At 42.9% G+C, this 12,852-nt stretch overlaps 1 protein-coding gene across 1 annotated transcript in view; it reads right to left on the minus strand.

Moving 5' to 3' along the window:
* Positions 1-1,711, minus strand: part of LOC115201392 (cytohesin-3) — a 37,629-nt gene extending 35,918 nt beyond the window's left edge. The window contains exon 1 of the mRNA XM_029764973.1: positions 1,305-1,711. Coding sequence (XP_029620833.1) covers positions 1,305-1,323 — 19 coding nt within the window. The 5' untranslated portion in view covers positions 1,324-1,711. The remainder of the gene's footprint in view (positions 1-1,304) is intronic.
* Positions 1,712-12,852: the final 11,141 nt, after the last annotated feature.

Consider the following 12,852-nt stretch of genomic DNA (forward strand, 5'->3'; position numbering starts at 1 on the left):
TTCCTCCAGCATCTTCACAAGGTCCTTTGCTGTTGTTCTGGGATTGATTTGCACTTTTCGTACCAAGGTGCGTTCATCTCCAGGTGTGACAGAATGCGTCTCCTTCTTGAGCGATATGACGGCTCCGTGGTCCCATGGTGTTTATACTTGCGTACTATTGTTTGTACAGATGAACGTGGTACCTTCAGGCGTTTGGAAATTGCTCCCAAGGATGAACCAGACTTGTGGAGGTCTACAAAAAAAATAATTATGTCTTGGCTGATTTCTTTTGATTTTCCCATGATGTCAAGCAAAGAGGCACTGAGTTTGAAGGTAGGCCTTGAAATACATCCACAGGTACACCTCCAATTGACTCAAATTATGTCAATTAGCCTATCAGAAACTTCTAAAGCCATGACATCATTTTCTGGAATTTTCCACGCTGTTTAAAGGCACAGTCAATTTAGTGTATGTAAACTTTTGACCCACTATAATTGTGATACAGTGAATTATAAGTGAAATAATCTGTCTGTAAACAATTGTTGGAAAGATTAATTGTGTCATGCACAAAGTAGATGTCCTAACCGACTTGCCAAAACTATAGTTTGTTAACAAGAAATGTGTGGAGTGGTTGAAAAACGTGTTTTAATGACTCCAACCTAAGTGTTCGTAAACTTCCGATTTCAACTGTAAAACCATTTGGAACGGACACCACTCTGAAGGGTCTAATGAATGTTGCAAAAGTTGGCTTTCCTGGTTTAAAAAAATGATACCTTTATCTTATCTTTTTCACACGTCCAGGGCCTTGAGCGGCTGTTTCAATATAACTGCTTTATAATGGAAAGAAGCGAAGCCTAGCTCGAGCTCCAGCACAAACTTCAAAGCGACTTAGCGCAACATTAAACACAGACGAAATTTTGTCGAAGAAGCACTAAACATTGCTGCATGCGTTTTTATGCATTCCTCACACTGAGGTCAATTAATATACACCCTCTTATTTGATGGATAATCATAATTTATTGTCCCACCTGATGATTAAGAAACATGAACAGTAACCATCCTCCACTAGGTCTCTTTATACCCTACCCCAGATGTACCCCCAAGACTGACAACATTTGATAAAATACCATTGCATTTCTTAATACCTTAGTGTTGAAGGAAAATAGAGATCAATTGCTGATGATTAAATGCATGCATTGGTGGTCACAGTTGTATGCCTCGACTCATGCTTTACGGCACATAACATATAGTCCCCTACCAGTCCATGCACACATCACAGCAGATGAGGGAAAGAGAGACGGTGATTGAATCATCGTGCGTCTTACCTTGATTGTCTTCGTCCATCTCGTGAATGCCGTGATGAGACAGTCCAGAAATCAGATCGGTGGGTCAAGTTTAGATGTCAAGGTAGACGTGTTTGTATTACTGTCTAGAAACGGCAGATAGGCTACGATCTATATCCTGTAATGACAGACCGAAGACTCACAGGGTGCTGAGCTGTGCACAGTCGAAATGCAACAGCGAGAATATATTAATAACAAAACAACCTACCGTCATGAGAAATCTAGGATATCACCAAATAAACATCCATGTATTACAATTAAAGATGTAAATGTCTAAGAAACGTTTCCAAGAATTGGATGTATTAAATGCGATGAGAATAGTTATCCTGCCACTACCATTCCTCTCTATCCAGGTTAGCCAACCTACTCCAATGCAGTCCAATGCAAAGGAGGATAGCGGATTCTCTACATGGCTAAACGTTTACCCTACGTCATCACTCCGCTCCGCCCCGGTTGTGACAGACAACCCCTCACCCTCAAAAAATGTTTCATTAGTTCCATGTAATCTATATCTATAAAACATATTAAAAACTTCTGAGAAATTGCACTGATAAAAGATACAGAGTCTGTATTTTGTGCAACAAGCTTAAACTGTCATTCGATGGCGTAGGCAGAAATCCGTTGATGGCGGGGCCAGCAACAATGTAGGTGGACCACAATTTGGGCACTCAAATCATCATTAAATTATCATTAAAAACATAGCCTACCTTATACCCTACTGTAATCGATCTAACACAACAAACCATCTGACATGTAATTTCGCTTTACAGACCAAATAGTCTTGAAATCCATGATTCTTGCATTTAACATAGGAATCACATAGACCGAAACATAATAAACCATAGGCCTATAATGAATAGACTTTGAGATAAGAACATAATGCCCTGATATAACAGTAATAATCACAATAGGCAGCCATAGCCTATATAGACTAGAACAGTGGTCACCAACCTTTTCTTAGTCGAGATCACTTTGAGTCAAAATGCAAGCGGAGTGAATTCTCTGCTGGGCGCGGGAGATCAAGTGCGCCTACAATGTATTACTGTGTGATATCAATTAAATCCCTATAGGGCTCAACTATAGCGCATGGGTGGAGAAGCATAGGGCAAAGTTATATTTCCAATGAAATTAAATTCGAGTCGAAGTGAAGTGAAGCGTGTTTCATGATTTCTGAAATGTTTTAATAAATCAAATCAAATTGTATTTGTCACATGCGCCGAATTCAACAGGTGTAGACCTTACCTTGTTTACTTACAAGCCCGTAATCAACAATGCAGTTTTAATAAAACAGCGAGTAACAGCGTGAAAACAAAAGGGGGGGTCTTGGGGGTAGAAGCTGTTAAGGAGCCTTTTGGACATAGACATGGCGCTCTGGTACCGCTTGCGTTAGCAGAGAAAACAGCGTTGTAGTGCTGATCAATTGTCTCTGAATGTACTGAAACTGTCTTTATTAGATTAAAACTGCATTGTTGGTTACGGGCTTGTAAGTAAACAAGGTAAGGTCTACACCTGTTGAATTCGGCGCATGTGACAAATACAATTTGATTTGATTTATTAAAGCATTTCAGAAATCATGAAACACGCTTCACTTCACTTCGAATTTAATTTCATTGGAAATATAACTTTGCCCTATGCTTCTCCACCCATGCGCTATAGTTGGCCGAGCCTTCTCTGGCTCTGGTCTCTACTCCTCCCGTTACGGGGTCTGAGACGCCGAAGCTTCCCACCATTAGCTCTGGCAAATTGAAAACCCTAGTCATTGGCGACTCCATTACCCGCAGTATTAGACTTAAAACGAATCATCCAGCGATCATACACTGTTTACCAGGGGGCAGGGCTAATCTGAAGATGGTGTTGGCTAAAGCTAAAACTGGCGAGTGTAGAGAGTATAGGGATATTGTTATCCACATCGGCACCAACGATGTTAGGATGAAACAGTCAGAGGTCACCAAGCGCAACATAGCTTCAGCGTGTAAATCAGCTAGAAAGATTTGTCGGCATGGAGTAATTGTCTCTGGCCCCCTCCCAGTAAGTGGGAGTGATGAGCTCAACAGCAGTCTCACAACTCAATCGCTGGTTGAAAACTGTTTTCTGTCCCTCCCAAAAGATAGAATTTGTAGATAATTGGCCCTCTTTCTGGGACTCACCCACAGACAGGACCAAGCCTGGCCTGTTGAGGAGTGACAGACTCCATCCTAGCTGGAGGGGTGCTCTCATCTTATCTACGAACATAGACAGAGCTCTAACTCCCCTAGCTCCACAATGAAATAGGGTGCAGGCCAGGCAGCAGGCTGTTAGCCAGCCTGCCAGTTTAGTGGAGTCTGCCACTAGCACAGTCAGTGTAGTCAGCTCAGCTATCCCCATTGAGACCGTGTCTGTGCCTCGACCTAGGTTGGGCAAAACTTAACATGGCGGTGTTCGCCTTAGCAATCTCACTAGAATAAAGACCTCCTCCATTCCTGCAATTATTGAAAGAGATCGTGATACCTCACATCTCAAAATAGGGCTACTTAATGTTAGATCCCTCACTTCCAAGGCAGTTATAGTCAATGAACGAAGCCTGATGAATTTACTGTGTTAAATGAGGCCTCACCTCCTGGTTACACTAGTGACCATATTCCCTTTTGCATCCCACAAAGGCGGAGGTGTTGCTAACATTTCCGATAGCAAATTTCAATTTACAAAAAAAAACAACCACGTTTTCGTCTTTTGAGCTTCTAGTCATGAAATCTATGCAGCCTACTCAATCACTTTTTATAGCTACTGTTTACAGGCCTCCTGGTCCATATACAGCGTTCCTCACTGAGTTCCCTGAATTCCTATTGGACCTTGTAGTCATGGCAGATAATATTCAAATTTTTGGTGACTTTAATATTCACATGGAAAAGTCCACAGACCCACTCCAAAAGGCTTTCGGAGCCATCATCAACTCAGTGGGTTTTGTCCAACATGTCTCTGGACCTACTAACTGCCACAGTCATATACTGGACCTAGTTTTGTCCCGTGGAATAAATGTTGTGGATCTTAATGTTTTTCCCCATAATCCTGGACTATCGGACCACCATTTTATTACGTTTGCAATCGCAACAAATAATCTGCACAGACCCCAACCAAGGAGCATCAAAAGTCGTGCTATAAATTCTCAGACAACCCAAAGATTCCTTGATGCCCTTCCAGACTCCCTCTGCCTACCCAAGGACGTCAGAGGACAAAAATCAGTTAACCACCTAACTGAGGAACTCAATTTAACCTTGGGCAATACCCTAGATGCAGTTGCACCTCAAAAAACTAAAAACATTTGTCATAAGAAACTAGCTCCCTGGTATACAGAAAATACACAAGCTCTGAAGCAAGCTTCCAGAAAATTGGAACGGAAATGGCGCCACACCAAACTGGAAGTCTTCCGACTAGTTTGGAAAGACAGTACCGTGCAGTATCGAAGAGCCCTCACTGCTGCTCGATAATCCTATTTTTCCAACTTAATTGAGGAAAATAAGAACAATCCGAAAAAAAAAATTGATACTGTCGCAAAGCTAACTAAAAAGCAGCATTCCCCAAGAGAGGATGGCTTTCACTTCAGCAGTAATACATTCATGAACTTCTTTGAGGAAAAGATCATGATCATTAGAAAGCAAATTACGGACTCCTCTTTAAATCTGCGTATTCCTCCAAAGCTCCTTTGTCCTGAGTCTGCACAACTCTGCCAGGACCTAGGATCAAAGGAGACACTAAAGTGTTTAAGTACTATATCTCTTGACACAATGATGAAAATAATCATGGCCTTTAAACCTTCAAGCTGCATACTGGACCCTATTCCATCTAAACTACTGAAAGAGCTGCTTCCTGTGCTTGGCCCTCCTATGTTGAACATAATAAACGGCTCTCTATCCACCGGATGTGTACCAAACTCACTAAAAGTGGCAGTAATAAAGCCTCTCTTGAAAAAGCCAAATCTTGACCCAGAAAATATAAAAATCTATCGGCCTATATCGAATCTTCCATTCCTCTCAAAAAAATTGAAAAAGCTGTTGCGCAGCAACTCACTGCCTTCCTAAAGACAAACAATGTATAAGAAATGCTTCAGTCTGGTTTTAGACCCCATCATAGCACTGCGACTGCACTTGTGAAGGTGGTAAATGACCTTTTAATGGCATCAGACTGAGGCTCTGCATCTGTCTTCGTGCTCCTAGATCTTAGTGCTGCTTTTGATACCATCGATCACCACATTCTTTTGGAGAGATTGGAAACCCAAATTGGTCTACACGGACAAGTTCTGGCCTGGTTTAGATCTTATCTGTCGGAAAGATATCAGTTTGTCTCTGTGAATGGTTTGTCCTCTGACAAAGCAACTGTACATTTACGTCATCAACTGTAAATTTCGGTGTTCCTCAAGGTTCCGTTTTAGGACCACTATTGTTTTCACTATATATTTTACCTCTTGGGGATGTCATTCGAAAACATAATGTTACATTTCACTGCTATGCGGATGACACACAGCTGTACATTTCAATGAAACATGGTGAAGCCCCAAAATTGCCCTCGCTAGAAGCCTGTGTTTCAGACATGAGGAAGTGGATGGCTGCAAACTTTCTACTTTTAAACTCGGACAAAACAGAGATGCGTGTTCTAGGTCCCAAGAAACAAAGAGATCTTCTGTTGAATCTGACAATTAATCTTGATGGTTGTACAGTCGTCTCAAATAAAACTGTGAAGGACCTCGGCGTTACTCTGGACCCTGATCTCTCTTTTGAAGAACATATCAAGACTGTTTCAAGGACAGCTTTTTTTTCCATCTACGTAACATTGCAAAAATCAGAAACCTTCTGTCCAAAAATGATGCAGAAAAATGTATCCATGCTTTTGTTACTTCTAGGTTGGACTACTGCAATGCTCTACTTTCCGGCTACCCGGATAAAGCACTAAATAAACTTCAGTTAGTGCTAAATACGGCTGCTAGAATCCTGACTAGAACCAAAACATTTGATCATATTACTCCAGTGCTAGCCTCCCTACACTGGCTTCCTGTTAAGGCAAGGGCTGATTTCAAGGTTTTACTGCTAACCTACAAAGCATTATATGGGCTTGCTCCTACCTATCTTTCCGATTTGGTCCTGCCGTACATACCTACACGTACGCTACGGTCACAAGACGCAGGCCTCCTAATTGTCCCTAGAATTTCTAAGCAAACAGCTGGAGGCAGGGCTTTCTCCTATAGAGCTCCATTTTTCTGGAATGGTCTGCCTACCCATGTGAGAGACGCAGACTCGGTCTCGACCTTTAAGTCTTTACTGAAGACTCATCTCTTCAGTAGGTCCTATGATTGAGTGTAGTCTGGCCCAGGAGTGTGAAGGTGAACGGAAAGGCTCTGGAGCAACGAACCGCCCTTGCTGTCTCTGCCTGGCCGGTTCCCATCTCTCCACTGGGATTCTCTGCCTCTAACCCTATTACAGGGGCTGACTCACTGGCTTACTGGTGTTCTTCCATGCCGTCCCTAGGAGGGGTGCGTCACTTGAGTGGGTTGAGTCACTGACGTGGTCTTCCTGTCTGGGTTGGCGCCCCCCCTTGTGTTGTGCCGTGGCGGAGATCTTTGTGGGCTTTACTCGGCCTTGTCTCAGGATGGTAAGTTGGTGGTTGAAGATTTCCCTCTAGTGGTGTGGGGGCTGTGCTTTGGCAAAGTGGGTGGGGTTATATCCTGCCTGTTTGGCCCTGTCCGGGGGTATCATCGGATGGGGCCACAGTGTCTCCTGACCCCTCCTGTCTCAGCCTCCAGTATTTATGCTGCAGTAGTTTATGTGTCGGGGGGCTAGGGTCAGTCTGTTATATCTGGAGTATTTCTCCTGTCTTATCCGGTGTCCTGTGTGAATTTAAATATGCTCTCTCTAATTCTCTCTTTCTCTCTTTCTTTCTCTCTCTCGGAGGAACTGAGCCCTAGGACCATGCCTCAGGACTACCTGACATGATGACTCCTTGCTGTCCCCAGTCCACCTGGCCGTGCTGCTGCTCCAGTTTCAACTGTTCTGCCTGCGGCTATGGAACCCTGACCTGTTCACCGGACGTGCTACCTGTCCCAGACCTGCTGTTTTCAACTCTCTAGAGACAGCAGGAGCGGTAGAGATACTCTCAATGATCGGCTATGAAAAGCCAACTGACATTTACTCTTGAGGTGCTGATTTGTTGCACCCTCGACAACTACTGTGATTATTATTATTTGACCATTCTGGTCATTTATGAACATTTGAACATCTTGGCCATGTTCTGTTATAATCTCCACCCGGCACAGCCAGAAGAGGACTGGCCACCCCTCATAGCCTGGTTCCTCTCTAGGTTTCTTCCTAGGTTTTGGCCTTTCTAGGGAGTTTTTCCTAGCCACCATGCTTCTACACCTGCATTACTTGCTGTTTGGGGTTTTAGGCTGGGTTTCTGTACAGCACTTTGAGATATCAGCTGATGTAAGAAGGGCTATATAAAAAATTGGATTTGATTTGATTTGATCAATGAGATCAGTGATTGATATAGAGAGGGACTGGAGGCCCTTTATGGCAAAATCACTGATATCAAATAACTTGACAAATTCTCCAACAAAAAATTTAACAGTGAGCTTTGTTTAGCCATTTTACTTGTTTTTGCTAGCCAAGTTGGCTAGTGAGTCTTAGCTAGATAGATAATGGTGAGTAGCCTACACAGTGTAGCCAAGCCTACACAGTGATAGCTACTGTTTACTGCACATGGTATCAGTGCGAAGTGACAAGTGCCAGAACCTGCCCATTATTTTACGATTTGTTTTTATCGTTTTTTTCCAGTAAATAATCAAGCATAATTCAAATTCATTACATAGGCCTAAATTATTGATTTTATGTACAGCACTAGATTTTATGTAAGATGTCCTTGAGTGTCCTGACAGGCATCTGCCAAATAATATGTATTATTATTATTATTATTGCCAATATCCCTTTCATTTCCCCACCCACCCACCCACCCACCCTCTCCTTACTGCTTGCTATGAATTTCATCTGATGGTGTATACGTGTTTAAGCCAGTGCTTTACTTGGATTGAAATATGTTCCAATACTCATTTTGGGTGCAGATACTGTTTATATTTACTATTGCACTAATATTCTATAGGAGGTGCAGGAACTCAAGCAGAATAACATTTGTGATGCTGGTTCTAGTGAGTTCCTGCCCAAGTCAAGTGCTGTACTCAGGTAAAATAACAATTAATGTCCCGTTTGGAACACTGAACACTGATTGGGTGGGCTTGGCTTTCCAGTGGATGGGTCTGCACCCACCCAGGCCTACCAGTGCCTACGCCCCTGCTGTCATTTAATGGTGATAATGACATTAATATATTCATCTTTCTGGAGTAATGTGTTTGGAATTTGCAAAGGCATAATGAAATGGCACCATGTATAACACATGATTATTGGATTGTTCTCAGTGTTGGCTCTAAGGATCAAATCAAAGTGTCTACTGTATCTCTCCTATTTCTTTGGGGAATGTTAGAGGAATAGGTTCCTCCCACTGGTGACATCACAGATGAAACCAACAGCTAAACATAGTAAATTATTATATATATTCATCATGTTACAGAAACTCCTGGCAGTTCCTCCTGTCAATCGTCAACATAGTACTGACATAATGACTTCAGTGCATCCGACCTGCATGGGCAAGTGTGACTCACTCACAGGAGTACATGTACAGTCCACCTACAGGTCCAGAGGACTCATGTCATTGCACAATGGCAGTTGAGAGGAAGAGCCATTGTACAGATTGGAAGGGTCAAGGGAGGGGAGGGTGCTCTGTTGTTACGGGGGTGTAGACCTACTGCTTCAGGGTTTGGAGGAGGAGCGGATAGGATGAAAGACAGCATACAGTGAGAATTAAATGGATTTCCAAGGAAAAACAACCAAGTCCTGGGACAGATCCACCCCTTGGAGTATAAAAAATAATCTAATTTGGCCCCATACTGTTGGCTTACACTACTTCTTGCCTTTTCCCATCTCTCCTTAGTTACTGATACACAATGAATGTTATCCCATGAACCATACTGTGAGGATGGGAAAACATTGGATCCCTCCCGTTTCATGGATTGCCAAAGGATTGTGTAACAATTATGGAAAACTGACCTCACTTCACCACACCCCTTACATAATATCCACACTGACGCGTGTTGACAGTAGAACAGCCATGACATAACTATTACATCATGAAATGAGTTAGGGCAGCAGGTAGTCTAGTGGTTAGAGTGTTGGGTCAGTAACCGAAAGGTTGCTGGTTAGAATACCTGAGCCGACAAAGTAAAAAATCTGTCGATGTGCCCTTGAGTAAGACACTTCACCCTAATTTGCTCCAGGGGTGCCGTAGTTCTACAGCTGATCCTGTTAAACAACACATTTCACTGCACCTATCTGGTTTATGTGACAATAAAAACATGTCATTTTTTTTATTTTAGAGGAAGTCAGTGGGCATTGATTGTTCCTTTACTTTGGTATGACTTTCTCTTACAGCTTCTCTTACACACAGGCAATATACCCTTATAATGTTTAACCTTTTTTTCATTCGTTCTCTTTCTCTTTATCATATCATGATATCTAGGCTAGTCCTACATAGTATACGAATGCACATACACATTGAATACACATACACTATATATACAAAAGTATGTGGACACCCCTTCAAATTAGTAGATTCAGCTATTTCAGCCACATCCATTGCTGACAGGTGTATAAAATCGAGCACACAGCAATGCAACCTTCATAGACAAACATTGGCAGTAGAATGGCCTTACTGAAGAGCTCAGTGACTTTCAACGTGGATGCTACCTTTCCAACAAGTCAGTTCATCAAATTTCTACTCTGGTCAAGTGTATGTGCAGTTATTGTAAAGTGTAGATGTCTAGGAGCAGGCCACACAAGCTCACAGAACAGGACCACCGAGTGCTGAAGCCCGTAAAAATCGTCAGTCCTCGGTTGCAACACTCACTACCAAGTTCCAAACTGCCTCTGGCAGCACAATAACTGTTCGCTGGGACTGTTTTTCATGGTTCAGTCTAGTCCCCTTAGTTCCAGTGAAGGGAAATCTTAACTCTACAGCATACAATGGCATTCTAGACGATTCTGTACCTTCAACTTTGTGGCAACAGTTTGGGGAAGGCCCTTTCCTGTTTCAGCATGACATTGCCCCTGTGCACAAAGCGAGGTCCATACAGAAATGGTTTGTTGTGATCGGTGTAAAGGAGCTTGATTGGCCTGCACAGAGCCCTGACCTCAACCTCATTGAACACCTTTTGGGATGAATTGTAACGATGATTGCGAGCCAGGCCTAATCGCCCAACATCAGTGCCCGACCTCACTAATGCTCTAGTAGCTGAATAGAAGCAAGTCCCCGCAGCAATGTTCCAACATCTAGTGGAAAGCCTTCCCAGAAGAGCGGAGGCTGTTATAGCAGCAAAGGGGGGACCAACTCCATATTAACGCCCATGATTTTGGAATGAGATGTTCGACGAGCAGGTGTCCACATACTTTTGGTTATGTAGTGTAAAGTACATAAGATGATATGGATCATGATATCCACACAATTTAATATAGGATCATACAAATTATGATATCCACATTCATTTATGCAATCACTGACACAGAAGACAACCAGGAGATGTTTATCTGACCAGGATAATGATGCAACTGTGCTGTCTGTAATGAACATGCGACAAGCGTTTACTGGAACAGAAAATGAATGGTCCTCTCACAAAGGCTGCAGGGGTAAACAAATGAAGATTCCTCCCTGCTTTTGAGCGTGGATGGTTACAGCTAATTCACAGAAAGACCTCATACAGTCCTACTGATATGCAGAGACCTCCCTTAGCTAGAAGCACAAAGCAGTTTAGATTTCAAATCACGCAATATTATAAAGAAAGTTAAGGGGAGAAAACTTTTTTGTGACACAGTTGAGAACCTTCCAGGAGTTTAAGGGGTTATCTCCTTAGGGCAAGTCCTACAGTACCGTACATGATGTGTCAGATTTGGGAGATGATGAACTTTGTATTAGAAGACAGTGAACAGAGGTTAGGCCGATAGACGCAATCCCATCCTCCTTTAGACACCAAATCAAACCTCCAGATTACCCTTGACGCTCCTTTCTTTCTCCTACTCCTTCTCTCCTCCTGTCTTTCCCCTCTCTCTCTCTCTCTCTCTCTCTCTCTCTCCCCCTTCTTCTTCTCCACTTCTCCTCTCTCTTTTCCCCCCTCCTTCTATCTCTCTCTCTATTTCTCTCCCTCTCCTTCTCTTCCACTGTGACACAGCTGTTTTATCTCAGCTACAACAGAGGATGCCTGTGATACAGAGAGTACTGCTAGCTGGTTTAAACGATGCACCGAGGACCACTCGTCAAGGGAGAAGAACAGAGAGAAAATAGATCTAGAGTTCAATCCAACACACACACACACACACACACACACACACACACACACACACACACACTCACACACACACACAGGGAGACAGTGTGGGGCCTCCATTTTGGAGAATGATTTCCTGTGTTGAGAACAGATGTCCGGCCTGGTCCAGGAAAGGCTCTGTTTCCCCCCCACTTTTACTCCCTTTAAAAATGTTGCTGTGTGTGGTTGTGGAAGGGTGGAGTAATGAAAAGCACTCTCAATCAGACACAATTCCTGCTCTTTCTTGAAATCAATAAAAACTAATGTAATGGGTCTCAAATCTCTCAATCTATTGTCGTTGCTAAGGTACAGCTGAAGTCCATCCCCCCATGACATTTCTGTCACCTTTTTTCATTTTCAAATGGCTTTATTGTCTTGGATTTATGATACATTTTGATCCCCCCACCCCCAACCAAACTGTCCAATTTAATGCTATGTTTTTGTTTACAATCAGAGGCTAAAGGAACATCCACATGATGCTCTTCATTCCATATTTAGCTGGAGGCAGTCATGTTCCCTGAGGCAGCATATGTCTGTCAGATTAAGGCATCAGTCCTGGGGAATGGTGGGAAGCTGACTAACTTAACATGGTCCGGTGTGTGTGTGCGTTTGTGTGAGTTAACTTAGGCTGTGCTGAGCCGTCATATATGATAATATTCATCTGCCACCCTGCCTGGGAGCTGAACTGAGGGCTGCTACACAGCCTCCCCCCACCCCACTAGCAAGCCCTCACTGCTATCCGAATGCTGCCTTTTCAGTCTCTTGCACACTGTTCTGTCTATGAGATGTACACTTCCTTCTTTCAAGAGGACAGCAAGAATATATCCAATTTCTGCATGAAATGTTGCTTCCTTTTGAAGAATTTGTGGAGTCAGACCAACGCTCATGTTTGATTTCTGTTCTCCAATGGACCCATATTGATGAAACATTACTTTCTAAAACAGTAGGGGACACACAGACATGTTTGCCTCAGCTAGTATATCTTGCGCTATTGCTGCTCTTGGTAAAGTCTAGGCAACATATTTGAGCAAGATAACATGTTACGTGACCCAGAAGGTTATAATGAGGCACCTCTTGACTACAACCAACTGGCTGAGTCTC

This window comes from Salmo trutta, chromosome 10 (assembly GCF_901001165.1).
Source record: "Salmo trutta chromosome 10, fSalTru1.1, whole genome shotgun sequence".
Classification (NCBI taxonomy): Eukaryota; Metazoa; Chordata; class Actinopteri; order Salmoniformes; family Salmonidae; genus Salmo; species Salmo trutta.